The sequence below is a fragment of the Nothoprocta perdicaria genome, unplaced genomic scaffold (assembly GCF_003342845.1).
Source record: "Nothoprocta perdicaria isolate Ctin4 unplaced genomic scaffold, notPer1 scaffold_121, whole genome shotgun sequence".
Taxonomy (NCBI): Eukaryota; Metazoa; Chordata; class Aves; order Tinamiformes; family Tinamidae; genus Nothoprocta; species Nothoprocta perdicaria.
In genome coordinates, this window is record NW_020454328.1 from 1,047,953 (window position 1) to 1,064,260 (window position 16,308).

Below are 16,308 nucleotides of genomic sequence, written 5' to 3' on the forward strand. Positions count from 1 at the left end.
CGCCCGCCGCCCGCCGCCGTGCCCGCCGTGGGCAAGGCGCTGTGGAGCGTGGAGCGGCCCCGCCGCGCCTGGAGGGCCGAGCGCGCCGTCGGCGTGGACTGCAGCTCGCCCGAGCCGCGCTGCATCTGGCTGAGCAGCCTGTGCCGCGCCGGGGCGGCCCCCGCGCGACCGCGGCCCCGCAGGGTGAGACGGGCGACAGCGGGGGGGKCCTCGCTGCCTTCCCTCCCTTCCTGCCCTGGGAGCGGGGGGCACCCGGAGGCGGGGAGGGCAAGGGGGGTGTCCGAGGGTTTTGCTCTGCCTGGGAGGTCTCTGCTCCTTGGCACCCCGTTGTGGAGAGGGYTGTGTGCAGTTTGTTGTGCCAGCCACAACCATTCCTGGATTCTGTGCCTCGCTGGAGGGTGACGGGCTGCTCAGAAACTGGGGAAGGGTGGGGAAGTGCTGTGCCGTCCGTCTCGGGGCGACGCGCGGGGTGCTGGGGGGCTGCGGGCACGCRGGCGAGCCGGGGCGGGCAGCCTGCCCAGCGCTGGGCTGTGCCTCCGCTTGCACAAACGATTATTGTGACGGGCTCGGTGCGTGTCCTTCTGAAAACAACCGTGTCCGGCTTTGTGCAGCGCGTTAGCGCCGGCGGCTGCTCTGCCAGGACTCCTCTTGCTAGTGCCAGGGCCGAGGGAGGTTCGGCAGCACCTCGGCTCTGCTTTGGCCAAGTTTCAAGCGGTTGGTGCACAAGGAGGGCAATGAATCCCCCTCACTGGGCTGGCCCTGCTCCTGGCGGGGTCTGGGCTCTGGTGTTTTGGGGGACTGTGTTAATGAGGGGGCCGCAGCTGGTTGCAGCACACAGGAGGCTTGGGCTGCAAATAAAATAAAGAGGAAAGGCAGGGAGATAACAGGCTTCCTGCAGGGAGAGGGGACAGGGAGTCGGGAGCAAATGGCCAAGATGACAAATCAGGTGTCAAGTGCCAGTGGTCCCCACTGCTTCGGGGAGCAGCCGTCGGGGACTATTTTATCCCAGGGCTGTGTCATCTTGTATGAGCCCCAGTCAGTGACTTCTGAGCCCAAATGTGCCCCAGCCGGGGCAGGCGAGGAGGGGAACGGGGGCGCGGTGAGGAGAGCCTGGCCCGGCACAGGCTGTGCTTGCCCATCCGCTCGCACYGTCCCCTTGGGTCTTTGCAGCAGGTGACTTTCTGCATCCAGCTGCAAGCAGAGATCAGAGGAGGGTGATATGGACTGTCAAGGCTAAAAGCTGTTTTTAATGCAAGCGCTTCTGTGGCCTCTCTKCAGCTCCTGCATGGGCTGTGCCCAGGTGGGACCAGGCTCTGAGCCAGGGGTCCGTGGATTTGCAGGGTGGGGACCTGGATAGGCTGGATCCCACTTGGGCACCTGCAGCATCTGCCTGGCTGGTGCCAAGTGGGAGCCTGGCCAGGCAGGTGGGAAAGAACCACTGTGAGGTCCYGCGGCCAGCGGGAGGCCAACGGGGCTGGCGATGGGGGTCCCGGGGGTCCCTGGGGCAGCTGGTGCCACCGCTAAGTGCTCTGTAATGAGCACACGGGGGCCGTGTTGTGGGCGCCCCACAGCTCCGGCGCTGCCCCGTCCCCAGCGCCGGCGAGCGGAGCTGGTGTCGCTGCCGCCACCGCCCTCCGCGGGGCTTGTCGGGGCTGGTTAAGATCAGCAGGGCACATTCAGCTGTCAGCTTAAAAATAATCCAGCGCGCCGGCGGCCCAGACAATGGCGAGCGCAGATGGGGAGAGGCGCCGGGGCGCGCGCGGCCCGCGGGAAGCGCCGGCTCCTGCTGCAGCGTCACCTCCCGCAGCCCCAGGGAGGGATTCGGGTCACAGCCTTGTGAGAGCCCCTTGTGCYGGTGACGGGCTCTGCACCGCAGCCCTGTCCCTCGTGGGGATGGACTGGGTGCTGCTGGGTGCTGCGTACCCACTCGGGATACAGGATTGGTGCCCGAGGCAGCCGGATTGGAGGGATGCAGCTCCAGGAGGAAGGACAGGGYTTGAGGGAGGGGTTTTGCCTCCCCTCGTGGCTGCAAAGCGAGGACTGGAGCGCCCATCGTGGCACCCATGGGACAGCCACCAGTGGGTGCCCACAGCTGCCCTTGCCCCCTGCTTTGCTGCCATGGGATGAAGCAAAACCCCCAAGGWTCCCCGTGTGAGTCACTCCCCTGGACTGACTTTGCCGGGCCGCTGATCCTGCTTCCAGGGAATGGCTGTGCTGCAGCAGGACAAGGTGCTGGGTTTGCACCCATGGGTGCTGACACTGTTGGGCAGCGGGGACCGCGATGCTGGGCACGGCCCTGCTCCAGCTGCCTGCCCTGGCAGTTCCCATTGGCAGCTCAGGGCACCTCAGGACCAGACAAAGGCTTTTTGTGCCYGGTCCCTTTGTGCCTCCCACTGCTCCGGCCCTGCCTCTCCTCTGGATCTGGCCTCATCTCTCCCTCCTTCATCCCTTCACCTTCCCTCGCTGCCTGCCCTGGTGCCCACATAATGACAGCAAGAGGAAGAGGAGGAGGAGGAGGAGGAGGAGGAGGCGGCTCAGCCTGAGGCGTGGAGCAACGGGAGCCGCTCCAGGACACATCCTGCCCTAGGGCCCCGACTGGTGCCGGCTCCCAGACCTGGCTCTGGAAAGCGGCTCCTGGGCCTCCTGGCCAAGCGTGTCCCGGGAAGCCGCTTTCCGGCTCACCCCCGCTTGCTCCCGGTTATTACCAGTAACTGTCCCCTCCTGCTCCAGCCCCCGTGTGCTCCTGGATCCCCTTCAAATCCCCGCTTCCTTCACAGGATGCCAGACCCTGTTTCCAACACTGCCTCCCTCCAGACTTTGCTGGCACCATCCCATGGACTCCAGGGTTCTGAAGTGCTGCAGGAAAAGTGGGACATGCTTCACCCCTGTGGATGGTGACACCAGCAGTGATGGATGCAGCTCATTTTTCCCCCCCGCTTTTTTTTCCTGGTGCTTCTCTTCCCAAGATGTCCCTGGAAGCTGCTGTACGGGGGCTGCTCCGGGAATGCTGCTCCGGGGATGCTGCTCCAGGGATGCTGCCCTGAAGATGCTTTCAGGGCAGCTTTGTGGGGCTGCCCTGCGGTGAGGGTGCCAGGACCCGCTGCCACCAAAGTGACGCGTGGCTCTTTGCTCCCCGCAGCCGACGCCGGGCCGGAGAGATGGGGCGTCTCCAAACGACAACGCGCCCCCCGAGGAGCCCTTCCCCTGGGTGGGCCCCAAGGCGGTGGCGCTGCGCAAGAGCCCCCAGGGCGGCTTCGGCTTCACCCTCCGCCACTTCATCGTGTACCCGCCCGAGTCGGCCGTGCACTCGTGCTCCAAGGTAGGGCCGGGCGCCGCGCCGGGGACCCCACGGGATGGGGGGCGGATGCYGGGGGGGAGACCTGCTGCTGCTGGTCCTGGTAAGGGTTGTTGGGCATCTGCCGTCCCAGCGGCGCTGAGCTGCTCGGAGACGCGCTCGGAGGAAGGAGGAGGAGCCGGCACCGTCTCCAGAGACACCCSGGAGCTCTTCCCTCTGGAGAAGGGAATCGCCAGCTCTGACTCCTGAGCACTGAGTGTCTTGGCATTCCTTGCAATGGACAGAAATGCCAGGAGAAGCTGGGGGAAATGGCAGCGCTTCAGCCTGGGATGCTCTGCAAGCCGTGCTGGGCACCGGCACTTGTGACACAGGCACCGGTGGCACAGGGACCACCATCCTTGGAGCGTCTCGCCAGCCCGGCTGGCCGCCCGGCGGGACCTGGGGTGCGCATTGGCCTCGGGCAGCACTGCGGTGACACCAGCACTGCGGTGACACCAGCACTGCGGTGTCACCAGCACTGCGGTGACACCAACGCGGTGGCAGCCCCGGCTCTGGCTCTGCTTTCCCGAGCATCCTGCAAAGCGCTGGGATACGATCCCGTCTGCGCTCTCCGGAGCCAGCGCCGGCTCCTCAGCTTTCGCTCCAGAAGGCTCCAGCGCTTCTCTGTGCCCTGCGGGACCAGCGCGGGCTGTTCTGTGCCCCGGCAGACAGGGAAACACGGTGGGAAGTGAATCATGGGGCGGGAGGAACAAGGCGCCCCCGGTCACGCCGGGAGCTGCTGCCGAACCGGCTCTGAGTCTCTCAGCCTTGTCTGGGATGCTGCTTTTCCCACGCTCCTGCTTTGGCTTCCTCTTCTGGGAATCTCTCCTTTCTGTGCTGGGAATGTGGATCTTTCCCTTCTGTGGCACCGGAGAAGAGGAGATGGCGACCTGCAAAGGGGACGTTGGTCAGGAGCCRGTGCTGGACCCGCCCAAGCCGGCTCCGTGCCGAGCCTCTCGCTTCCTTGCTGCACACATCTCCCACCTGGACGCATTCTCCTGGGAACGGCCAAGGATGAGGGACTGATCCTGCCCTGTGCTGCTGAGCACAGCGGGGCGAAGACAGTGGGACCAGCAATGCCGGCTGAAGCCTCCACATGGAGCTGCCTCAGGAAGAGCTGCCGACAGCCCCGGTGCTGGCTCCGGAGGCAGCGGAGCTGCCGGGAGGCATCCGGAGGTGGCACCGCTGGTGGCGGGAGCTGCGCCGGGCGCGGAGTTTCGGTGCCGTTGACTCAGCGGGGAGGGCCGGGCGCTCGGACGGGCGCTCCGCATTCCTCGTGGCCCGGTTTGGCACTGCCGGCCGTGACGTCGGCCCYGGGTGCTGCGGGGCAAGGAGCAGCCCCTTTCCTCCTGCCAGCGCCTGGAGCACCCCTTGGGATGCGCCTTTTCCTTCTTGGTGCATCATTCTCTGGCAGCAGCCCTGGGCCGTCCCTGTCCCCAAGCGCAGCGTGTCCCCAGGAGCCACCCCGTCCCCGTGTCCTTGCCCGGCTGGCCCTGGCCATGGGAGAGCGGGGCCGTGCGTGCCCGTCCGCGCTCGCTGTCAGCTCGCGTTGGCCACGGGCCACGGGAAGCGGCAGCGCCGGCGCCCGCGGCCGGGCCGCGCACGTGGCTCCCTGCCGGGACACGCGTCCCGCCGAGCAATCGCAGCGCTAAATATAGCGGCAACAGCCCCGCCGGCGGCCCGGCCTGGCCCCGCTGCCCCCGGCCCCTTCCCCGCGGCTCCGGCACCGTGCTGCTGCGCGGGCCGTGGCCGGGAGCATCCCCCTCCCCGCGCCCACGGGCTCCGGGGAGCCCTGGGCACCTGGTGCAGGGTCAGGCCCTGTGCCCCCCCGACCACATTCCCCTTCCCTGCTCTGTCCCTGCAATGGGCTCCTGGACCCCGGCGCTGCCCCGAGCCCGCTGGCCACCGGCTCCACTTACAGCTCCGGGGGATCCAGTGTCACAGTTAATTTTACCGGCGGTAGCAGGAGGCTCCAGGTGCCTGGAGGGCTCTAGAGGGTCCTCAGCCATGGGGGCGAATTCCCCACCCGRGCCCCCCCTGCCCACCCCATCCCACCACATCCCGACACTATTTCTCTTTTCCTTTGGCAGGAAGAGGAGAACGGCAACCGAGCGGGTAAGGAGCTTCCCCTGCGCTGTGGGGTGATCCAGGCGTTTCTGGCACAGGGACACCCTTGCAGGGTCTGTCTGGTGGCCACGACATGGGTAGCACAGCCCTAAATACAGGCTGGGATGAGGCGGCTCCGTGCTCCGGTGCCGTTGGCATGGGCGGGAGAGCTGGGTGTCCTCAAAGCCCTTTGGGGCACAGACCGAGGGGACTGTGGCAGTGCAATCGCCCTGTGCACGGTGGGATGGGGACACGGGGACACGGGGACACGGGGACGTGGCCAGCGCTGCTCCTGGAGGCTGCGGGTGACTTGAGCGGAGGCGATGCCGTCAGAACCCATCGGCGCTGACGGAGCCGGGGCTGACAGGAGCGCCGGGGCCGCGGGGCTGCAGCGCCGGGCTCGGGAGGGAGCGGAGGGGAGGGTGAGGGGCAGCGTGAGTGAAACGGGGGCACGCGTGCGCATGGATGTGCAGAGCGTGTCCATGGCTGTGCACGTGTGTGGGAGGGCAGCTATGCATGTGCAGAGTGCATGTGCATGCATGTACAGAGCGTGTGTGCATGGATGTGCATGCTTGTGCACGTGTGTGTGAGGACAGCTGTGCATGCATGTGCAGAAYGMGCGTGCATGCATGCACAKAGCATGTGTGCATGGATGTGCATGCTTGTGCACATGTGTGAGGACAGCTGTGCATGCATGTGCAGAATGCATGTGCGTGCATGTGCAGTGTGTGCATGCTTGTGCACGTGTGTGAGGCCAGCTATGCATGTGCAGAGTGTGTGTACATGCATGTACAGAGCATGTGTGCATGGATGTGCATGCTTGTGCATGCGTGTGTGAGGGCAGCAGTGCATACATGTGCAGAGTGCATGTGTATGCAGCAGGGCATGCATGTGCAGAGCGTATGTGCATGCTTGTGCACGCATGAGGGCAGCTGTGCATGCATGTGCAGAGTGTGTGCACATGCACAGTCGTGCATGCGTGTGCACGGCAGTGCATATGTGTGTGAGGGCGGCGTGGCTGCTTGTTCATGTGCTCTGCCCCCYGGAGCAGGTCCCCCCCGGAGCCGCCTGGAGCCCATGGACACCATCTTCGTGAAGAGCGTGCGGGAGGACGGGCCCGCGCACCGGGCTGGGCTGCGCACAGGTGAGACGCTCCCCACGCTCCCCCTGCGCTCCAGGCTGTGCAGAACGGCTGGGGCTGGGATGAGGCTGCCCCCCCGGGGGCTCCCCTGCGTGCGGAGCCGTCACCTCCTCCTCTATCCCGCAGGAGATCGTCTGGTTAAGGTGAACGGGGAGAGCATCATTGGGAAAACCTACTCGCAGGTCATCGCCCTCATCCAGAACAGGTAACGCTGGGGATGGGGGCGCAGGGGGGACACGGAGGGGACACGGTGGCTGGGGGCACAGCGATGTGCGGTCCCAGCGCAGCGCCCTGAGCAGCACCGCTCTCTCCGCAGTGACGATGTGCTGGAGCTCTCCATCATGCCCAAGGACGAGGACATCCTGCAGCTGGTGAGTCCAGGGCAAGGAGCCGCCTGGCTCCAGGGCAGCTGCGCTCCGCTCCCCAGGGTGTCTCCATCAGCTCCATCCCACTGCTGCCAGCATTGCTGGTCTTGTTCCCAGGGCGCGGATTCCCTAGCAAGGGCTGCCTGGGCTTTGCTGGCAATACTGGCATTCCCATGGGTGGGAAGGATGGGGACATGGCCTTTTGTTAGGGGCTCCCATGTGCCCGCCGCAGATGGGGACGCACGAGGTTTTGCGGCCACTTGCCTGGTCCAGCAGTGTCTGACCCAGGGCTTCCCAGTGGTGACACTGCTGGTGACCGCCCACACGGCCACATTCCTGCCGTTCCTCCATCCCGGCTTGCCCCTTTCGGCGRGCCCGGCTGCAGAAAGGGACACCCRGGGCAGCGGGACAGGACGCTGGCGCTTTGGCGGGCGGCGCTGGCRGGCGGGAGCCGCAGTGCCCGTCCCTGAGCGCCGCCGTGCCCCGCAGGCCTATTCGCAGGACGCCTACCTGAAGGGCAACGAGCCCTACGCCGGTGGGGCGCAGAGCATCCCCGAGCCGCCCCCCGTGTGCTACCCGCGCAAGACCTACCCCTTCCAGGCTCGGGCCGAGCCGCTGGCCGACGCACGGAGCGGCCGCGCGCCCGCGCCGGGCCCCGTGTCCCCGCCACCCGCTGCCAGCAGCCACGGCAGCCCCAGCTCGTCGGCGTCCTCCGCACCCAGCAAGCAGCCCGCGGAGCACCGGAGCCGCACGGCGCCCAGCCGGCAGGAGTGCCAGCAGGCCCTGTGCCGCTGGTTTTGCAGCCGGGAAGCTCGCCGGAGCGCCTCGGAGGAGCGGCGGCACGGGCTGGCGCCGCGCTGCCGCAGYGCCTCGCACGAGCGCCTGGGGCCGGCGGCGCGGGGCTGGCCGCACAGCGCCTCGCACGACACCCTGCTGCAGCAGCCGCGATCCGCCTGGGCGCCGCGCGCCCGCTCCGAGAACCACCTGGGCGCCTACGGGCGCTGCGCCGAGGCGCCGGAGCCTGCTGGGCGCCACTGCGCACGCAGCGAGAAGCCAGGCCGGGCCGCAACAGTGCCCGCCACGCAYCCCGGCCAGCCCGGCTACGCGCCTTCCTCCTGCTCCTCGTCCTCCTCGCCCCGCGAGCCGCCCGCCGCCCCCGTGCACAAGCATCCGTCGCAGCCCAACCTGCCCAGCGCCGACGACGGCGGCTACATCGGCTACCGCAGCTACAGCCCGTCCTTCCAGCGCCGCACCGGGCTGCTCCACGCGCTCTCCTTCCGCGACCCCCATTTCGGCGGCCTTCCCACCTTCAGCATCCCGCAGCGCCCGGCATCCAAACCCGCACCCTGCCCCGATGGAGCGGCCCCCCCGGCGCATCCCAGCCCACTGCCCGCCCAGGCTGCCGAGGCCGTTCCGAGGATGGAGAGCGACGTGCGGACGCCGGAGCCGCCCAGCGAGGAGCGGCGCGAGGAGGTGGTTCTGCGGCAGAAGCCGCCCACGGGGCGCAAGGCACCCGCTCCGCTGCGGCAGATGAACTTTGTGCTGGCCGCCGACGCCAGGCAGGCGGAGCCGGGCGGCAGAGCGGCGGGCGAGCGGCCCGGCCGGCGCGTGGCCCCCTTGGCAGCCCCCGAGGACTCCCTGGCCTCCATCCCCTTCATCGGTGAGTCGAGGGCTGCACCTTGGACTTGCTGCTGGCTGCGGGGTGGGTTGTCCGGTCTCGGAGCATCCTCGGGACCCTGTGCACAAGAGCAGAGTGGAAARGTCCCCATGCAGGGGGACAGACTGGGATGCAATGGGGACAAGTCTTCCGCAGGGACCACCCGGATGGAGGTGGCATGTCCTACTAAGTGGCTTTGCTGGCAGTGGGAGAGCATCTCTAGGTGGGACCTGGCATCTGTGAGAAGACCCTGGATGGGGAATTCTTAGCGGGGTTGTCCCATCCCCTCCTGCCGCTGCTGCGGCTGAATCCCCCCTTGTCCCCTCTTGCAGACGAACCCACCAGCCCCAGCATCGACCTGAAGGCCAAGCACGTGCCGGCCTCCTCGGTGGTCTCCAGCGCCATGAACTCGGCGCCTGCCATCAGCACCAGCCCCTCCTCGCCCTCCTTCGCCTTCGCCCTGAGCCGCCACTACTCGCAGGACTGCAGTAAGTGCCAGGACGGGACAGGGCTGCCGTTGCCCCCCTTCCCTGCTGCTCTCCCCCAGCCGACCAAAGCCAGGGCTCCCTTGCAGCGCTGCCTCTTTTGGGTCCCCCTGCCCGCCCCCCTTTGCTCGGTGCTCTCTGGTGGATTTGAAACCATGCAACAAAACAGGGCCGAGCCTTTCACCTCCCTGAGATCAGCGCAGGCTGAACCAGCTCCTTGCCGGCATCTCCTCCTAAGCCAGGGTCATGCATCCCCTCGAGCCCGCRCATCCCCTCAGGACCATGCATCTCCCTGAACCTGCACATCCCCTTGGGTCCTTGCACCTCCTTGAGCCCATGCAGCGCTGCGGGTGCTCACCTCGGTGTCCCTTTGACCCAGGCAGCATCAAGGCCAGCCGCCGCTCCTCCTACCTGCTGGCCATCACGACCGAGCGCTCCAAGTCGTGCGACGACGGCCTGAACACGTTCCGCGACGAGGGCAAGATCTTGAGGTAGGGCCGGCCCCGGCACTTGCCCGCCCCGTCCCTGCCGCCCTGTCCCGCTCACAGGGTGCCGCTTCCCTTGCAGGAGGCTGCCAAGCCGGGTCCCCAGCCTGCGGATGCTCAGGAGCTTCTTCACCGACGGGGTGAGCACTCGGCGGCTGCCGGGAGCGCGGGTCCCTTGGGATGTCCTCTGGTCGGGTCCCCTGCATTGTCTGCTCTGGATTTGGGGGTTTCTCTCACCTGGGCATCCCCAGCGGGATATCTGTGGAATATCCATCGTGCCGGGATGGCCCCTGGTGCTGCAGCAGGGCGAGCACCGTCACCCAGCGCTGCCCCTTCCCCTCCTGCAGTCCCTGGACAGCCTGGGCACGTCCGAGGAGACCCGCTCCAAAAGGCACTCCGCTTGCGACCTCTCGGACGTGCCGTTCAGCGACGTGCGCAGAGAGGGCTGGCTCCACTACAAGCAGATCCTCACCAAAAAGGGGAAGGTGGGTTCCCGCCGGCGCCCGTCCCGCAGCCCCCGGAGCCGCCGGGCAGCTCCGAGCGCCTCCCTTCTCCCCGCAGAAAGTTGGCGGCGGCATGCGGCAGTGGAAGCGGGTCTTCGCCGTGCTGCGCGCCCGCTCGCTTTCCCTGTGCAAGGACAGGCGGGAGGCGCTGACCTGCGCCCCACCGGCCCCAGGTGAGGAGGAGCCGCCGATCAGCGTCCGAGCGTGCCTGGTGGACATTTCCTACAGCGAGACCAAGAGGAAGCACGTCTTCCGCCTGACGACCGCTGACTTCTGTGAATATCTCTTTCAGGCAGAGGATCGGGAAGACATGCTGGCCTGGATCAAAGCCATCAGGGAGAACGGCAAGGCCGAGGGCGAGGTGAGAGCCACATGGGGCTCCCGGCTGCCTCTGGCTCTCCCGGCGCTAACCGCCTCGGCTCTCCCGGCTCTTTGCCTCGCGCTGCTCCCGCCGGCCGGCGCACGGGGCTCGGCAGGGCAAGAAGAGCGGCTCGGTCGGCACGGGGACGGGGACAGGGACGGGGACGGTGCCTGCGATGGGCCCGGCCGCATGCAGCAGGTGTTGGCATTAGGGAGCATGGGGGATGCGGAGCAGCTRGATGCATCCCGCTCTGCAGTGCTCTGGCAGTGTTCCTGGTGATATTCCCGGCGGTATTCCTGGCAGTGTTCCCAGTGGCAGCAGCATCAGGGATTGCGGCTCGGCCGTGGGCAGTGGGGTCTGAGCCGGACAGGGCGGCTCCCCCATAGGGATGCGCGGGGCTGGATGCACCGGAGTGCAGCTGGGTGCACTCACTTGTTCCCAGAGCCCAATAACTGGTCTGGGCTTCATTTGCTCGTGGTGTTTGTGCCTGGCTCGTGGCAGGCTTGGCTGTGTCCCTTGGGTGTGATGAGCTCAGAGYGGTCTCTGATTCCTGCCATCCTTGCTGGAGGAGCAATGCTGCGGTGCTCCGTGCAGAGCTGGCAGAGCTTGGAGCACACGGCACTGTCAGGAGCTGGGATAGCCGCCCGTGCTCCTTGGAGAGGTCTCTGGCTTTGGATGCTGTGCAGCCTTGGYGGTGGCTTTGGCAAGGGCAGGTGCAGGTGCCCAGGTTGCAGACGGATGCTCGCGGTGGGAGCGATGCTCAYGGGCAAAGCGGTGCTCGTGGCCAGAGGATACTCGTGGCCAGAGGATGCTCGTGGATGGAGCGATGCTCAGGATTGGAGTGATGTTCCCAGTCATACGGATACTTGTGGTCGGAGCTATGCTCATGGTTGGAAGGATGCTCGTGGCTGGAGCAATGCTTGTGGTTGGAGCAATGCTCACGTTTGTACGGATGCTCGCTGGTGGAGCCATGCTCATGGTCAGAGTGATGCGCGCAGCTGGAAGGATGCTCATGGTTGGAGCAATGCTCGCGGTTGTACGGATGCTTGCGGGTGGAGTGATGCTCATGGTTGGAGCAATGCTTGCAGTTGGAAGGATGCTCATGGTTGGAGCAATGCTCGCAACTGGCAGGATGCTCACAGGTGGAGCGATGCTCGTGGTCGGAGCGATGCTCACAGCTGGAAGGATGTTCATGGGCAGAGTGATGCTCATGGTTGGAGCAATGCTCGCAACTGGCAGGATGCTCACAGGTGGAGCGATGCTCGTGGTCGGAGCGATGCTCACAGCTGGAAGGATGCTCATGGTTGGAGTGAGGCTCGCGGGCGCCACAGGTCACCAATGTGCTCCGGCGAGCACGGGCCGGGGGCCTCGGAGAGCCCTGTGGCCGGGCGCTCGGGCGGCCCGGCGCAGCGAGGGCTTGCTCGGCACCGCCGGCAAACACCGCCGCTCAAGCCCCCCCTTCCCTCTTCTCTCTGCCCCCCAGGACCCCGGCTTTGCCAGCCAAGCGCTAATCAACAAGAAGTTAAATGACTACCGCAAAGTGAGGTACGGAGCGGGGCTGCGCCCCGAAGCGGGGCGGCCCGCAAGCTTGGGAGCTCGCGCGTGGTCAGGCAGGGCCGGGGCTCGGAGCAAGGGCTCGGAGCGGCCCCGGGCGCCCGCGGGCAGCGGCACCTCCTCGCCAGGCCCGGGGACGCGGGGGGACAGGGGGCGTCCCTGCAAGGCGGCTGCTGGGTCCCCCTCCAACGGCGCGCTGTCCCCGCAGCCCCGCCGGCGCCAAGCCTGACTCGTCGCCCAAGGGCGCTCGCGGGCTGGGGATCCGAGGCGAGTTCCTGAAGCCAACAGGAACCAGCGCGCCCCGGTCCCCGCGGCAGGACGCGGCCGTCACGAAAGGTACGTCTGGGGCACCCCACCGGCCGCGGGGACCCCAGCAGAGGACACAGAGGGACCCTCCTGCCACTTCCCACCCTGGCTCCTCAGCAAAAGCCTCCTGTGTTTCCTTCCAGATGAGAGCAGCTCCCAAAAAGCCCTTTGGGGCATCAACATCATGAAGAAGAACAAGAAATCTGCCCCCCGAGCCTTCGGCGTGAGGCTGGAGGAGTGCCAGCCYGCCCCCGACAACAAGGTGGAGCCCCGTGACGGCCGCCTGCGCCAGGGGACAGGGGCTGCGGACACGCGGTGCTGGGTGCCCATGCGGCACGTGCGTCAGGCCCCGCGTGTCCCCGCAGAACGTCCCGCTCATCGTCGAAGCCTGCTGCAAGGTGGTGGAGGACAGAGGCCTGGAGTACATGGGCATCTACCGGGTGCCCGGGAACAACGCYGTGGTGTCCAGCCTGCAGGAGCAGCTCAACAAGGGCGCCACTGAGATCAACCTGCAGGACGAGGTGAGGGCCGGGCGCTGCAGTCCTGTCCCTTGGGATGCTCTTCGGCTTGGCACCTGGCTCCGTGCGGCTCCATCGTGCTCCTAGCTCCATCCATTCCCATCTCCATCCTGCTCTCATCTCCATCCTGCTCCATCTCCATCCTGCTCCCATCTCCATTATGTTCCCATCTCCATCGCATTTCCATCTCCATCCTGCTCCATCTCCATCCTGCTCTCATCTCCATCCTGATCCCATCTCCATCCTGCTCCCATCTCCATCCTGCTCCCATCTGTATCATGCTCCCATCTCCATCACATTCCCATCTCCATCGCATTCCCATCTCCATCCTGCTCTCATCTCCATCCTGCTCCATCTCCATCCTGCTCCCATCTCCATTGTGTTCCCATCTCCATCACATTTCCATCTCCATCCTGCTCCATCTCCATCCTGATCCCATCTCCATCCTGCTCCCATCTCCATCCTGATCCCATCTCCATCCTGCTCCCATCTCCATCACATTCCCATCTCCATCACATTCCCATCTCCATCGCATTCCCATCTCCATCCTGCTCCCATCTCCATCCTGCTCCCATCTCTATCACGCTCCCATCTCCATTACATTCCCATCTCCATTGCATTTCCATCTCCATCCTGATCCCATCTCCATCCTGCTCCCATCTCCATCGTGCTCCCATCTCTATCACGCTCCCATCTCCCCGTCCCGGTGGCCTCTCTCGGAGGTGCAGGGCCACCTAGCGGTGGCGAGGGCGGTGTGGGCAGCAGCTCGTGGGGACACCTGTGTCCCCTTGCATCTCCCTATAGCGCTGTCACCTCCGTGGGGAGGCCTTTCTATGTCCTGTCCCCTCCCTGCTGTCCGTGGCGATGGGGACATGCGTCCCGCCACTCGCGGCCACCCGCATGGCTCGGGGTGGCGACATTCCCCGGGGCTGCTCCCTCTGAGCACCCTGCCGTGTCCCCGCAGCGCTGGCAGGACCTGAACGTCATCAGCAGCCTGCTGAAGTCCTTCTTCCGCAAGCTGCCCGAGCCGCTCTTCACGGACGGTGAGTGGGCTGGGCGCGCTGGGCGCCGCGTGGACCCCCGCGCGCCCGCCGCCCCGCTCAGCGCCCCGCGCCGCCTTGCAGACAAGTACAACGACTTCATCGAGGCCAACCGCATCGAGGACGCCAGCGAGCGCATGCGCACCCTGCGCAAGCTGGTACGCGGGCACGGAGGGGCCGGGGAGTGCCTGGCCGGGGGCTGCACCCCCRTGTCCCTGCTCCCGGTGCCGCGTGGGAACGGAGCGGGACGCGCCGTGGAGCAGGGAGCTCACCTGGTGCCTCCCGCAGATCCGGGACCTGCCACGTCACTACTATGAGACGCTCAAGTTCCTGGTGGGCCACCTGAAGACCATCGCGGACCACTCGGAGAAGAACAAGGTACCGTGGCCCGCGATGGTACAGGTGACCATCGCAGCACCGCCTGTCTTGGGCAAGGCTGGGGGGGCTGCAGGAGAAAAGGAGGGTGTCCCAAGCCCGGACTCCGGGGCCCTCATCCCGGCTGTGTCCCCATGCAGGGGGCCGAGCTGCGGCTCCTGGGGCGGCGCGGAGGGAGCCGGCACCATCCGGAGCCCCCAAAGCCGAGGGGGGGTCGGGAGGGAGCACTGGGGGGGCACGGGCAGGCGATGAGCCCAGCCCTGCTCGCAGATGGAGCCCCGCAACCTGGCGCTCGTGTTCGGCCCCACGCTCGTGCGCACCTCCGAGGACAACATGACCGACATGGTGACGCACATGCCCGACCGCTACAAGATCGTGGAGACCCTCATCCAGCACGTGAGTGCCCGAGCGGCTGGGGGTGGCCACAGGGTCCCCACATTGTGGGGGACCGTGGGGACAGATGCTGACCCCGCTGTGCCACCCCCGCAGGCTGACTGGTTCTTCAGTGACAAGGAGGACAAGGGAGAGAAGGTGAGTGAGGGGCAACGGGATGCAGCACCAGGAGGGTCCCAATGCAGAGCGTCCTTGGGGACATCCAGCCCTGACCACCCTGTCTCCCCYCTTGCAGACCCCTGTGGATGAGAAGGAGGCTCCATCTGTGCCCAACATCGAGTACCTGCTGCCCAACATCGGCAGGACCGCGGCGCCCGCCGACGCCCCAGGTGAGGACGAGCGGCCGGGACACGTCCCCGGCGCTCTCCGGTCCCCCCGGCTCTGGCTCGCCCCTATCCTCGCCCCCATCCTTGCCCTTCTTCCCAGGGCATTCCCATGGGAAGCGGGGACGTCCCGGCCACACTGCCGGCCCCGCTCCGTCCCGCACCCGCCGCAGCTCCTCTCTGGCGCTTGTCCCTCCTGTCCCCGCTGTGCCGAGCCCCCCACCGCGTGGCCAGCCTGTCCTCGGCCTGCTCTGACATTCAACTGACTTCTTATGTTCTTTCCTTGAACTCCTCTGTGCTGTCCTCTTCCTCCTCCTCCTCTTCCTCYTCCAGCGGACCTCCTGGAGAGCTAGAGCGGGTACAGTGTCCATGCCGGGGTTGCCTTGCTCATGCGCTGCCTCCTCCGCGCGGCCTCGAGAGAGCGGGAGGGGACAAGGGTGGGGGGACAGGCCCGGGGTGCCCGGGGTGCCCCCGGTGCTCGCGGTCACCACGGAGCCCCCGGTCTGGGGGTGCCACCGCTCTAGCGGCCTCTCCCTGCGGTGATGCTGGGGCTGCTGCTGGCCCCGACGTGGGGGTCCGGGCTGGGGGTCCCCATGCCCTGGGCAGGGGACATCAGTGCCCCCCTCCCGCTCTCTCCTGGTCGCTGCCAGTCCCCCCAGGCGCGCGGGGCGGGAGGGAGCGGCCGCCGCGGTGTCCCCATCCTTCACATCCCAACCCACCCGGGCGGCCCCCGCCTGAGCGGATGCGATGGAGCATCCCCCCCATCCTGTTGTGTCCCCTCTGCAGCCGCCACGGCCTGGCGTGCGATGCAGACCCGCTCGCTCCCATGTCCCCGTGTGCACGAGCTGCCAGCGTGTCCCCGTCCTGGGGCACGGCTGCAGCGTGTCCCCCGTGTGGGTCCCACGTCCCGTCCATCCCTGCTGCACCCCCAGTCCCTGGGGCCTTGCTGACCGCCCTTCTCCGCTCTCTTTGCAGACTCGACCCACAGCGGCCCCAGCAAGCTCAAGGTAAGAGGAGCTGGGGCGTCGGGCAGGGTGCGGTGCAGCTGCCGGGTCCCGCCCGGCCCCACGCAGGCGCCCGGGCTTGACCTTCCTCCTCCTCTTCCTCCTCCCCGCGCAGGGCACGTGGCCGTCGCGCCGGGAGCCGCCGCAGCGGGAGCCGCTCGCCCTGCCCTTCGTCTCGGCCGTCACCCGCAAGCGGAGGAAGCGGCGGGAGGCCGAGCGCGCGGGGAGCAGCACGGACGACGACGGCGAGCACCGGGAGCAGGCGGCCGCCGCCGCCGCCGTCCCCACGGCGCCGGGGCCACCCGGAGCGCCCCGAGCCGGGCAGCCGGCGGCGCGCGACGACGCGCCGGACGCGCGC

At 67.3% G+C, this 16,308-nt stretch overlaps 1 protein-coding gene across 1 annotated transcript in view; it reads left to right on the top strand.

Moving 5' to 3' along the window:
- The window catches only part of ARHGAP23 (Rho GTPase activating protein 23), a 24,256-nt gene that overhangs the window by 7,287 nt on the left and 661 nt on the right, over window positions 1-16,308 (top strand). The window contains exons 2-26 of the mRNA XM_026054398.1: window positions 37-183; window positions 3,140-3,319; window positions 5,425-5,449; window positions 6,492-6,584; window positions 6,708-6,786; window positions 6,898-6,952; window positions 7,436-8,270; window positions 8,307-8,606; window positions 8,936-9,091; window positions 9,468-9,579; window positions 9,656-9,713; window positions 9,921-10,058; window positions 10,135-10,437; window positions 11,921-11,982; window positions 12,200-12,327; window positions 12,441-12,559; window positions 12,663-12,818; window positions 13,780-13,858; window positions 13,940-14,013; window positions 14,144-14,233; window positions 14,501-14,626; window positions 14,720-14,761; window positions 14,859-14,952; window positions 15,922-15,953; window positions 16,066-16,304. Of these exons, the coding sequence (XP_025910183.1) occupies window positions 37-183; window positions 3,140-3,319; window positions 5,425-5,449; window positions 6,492-6,584; window positions 6,708-6,786; window positions 6,898-6,952; window positions 7,436-8,270; window positions 8,307-8,606; window positions 8,936-9,091; window positions 9,468-9,579; window positions 9,656-9,713; window positions 9,921-10,058; window positions 10,135-10,437; window positions 11,921-11,982; window positions 12,200-12,327; window positions 12,441-12,559; window positions 12,663-12,818; window positions 13,780-13,858; window positions 13,940-14,013; window positions 14,144-14,233; window positions 14,501-14,626; window positions 14,720-14,761; window positions 14,859-14,952; window positions 15,922-15,953; window positions 16,066-16,304 (3,722 nt within the window). The remainder of the gene's footprint in view (window positions 1-36; window positions 184-3,139; window positions 3,320-5,424; window positions 5,450-6,491; window positions 6,585-6,707; window positions 6,787-6,897; window positions 6,953-7,435; window positions 8,271-8,306; window positions 8,607-8,935; window positions 9,092-9,467; window positions 9,580-9,655; window positions 9,714-9,920; window positions 10,059-10,134; window positions 10,438-11,920; window positions 11,983-12,199; window positions 12,328-12,440; window positions 12,560-12,662; window positions 12,819-13,779; window positions 13,859-13,939; window positions 14,014-14,143; window positions 14,234-14,500; window positions 14,627-14,719; window positions 14,762-14,858; window positions 14,953-15,921; window positions 15,954-16,065; window positions 16,305-16,308) is intronic.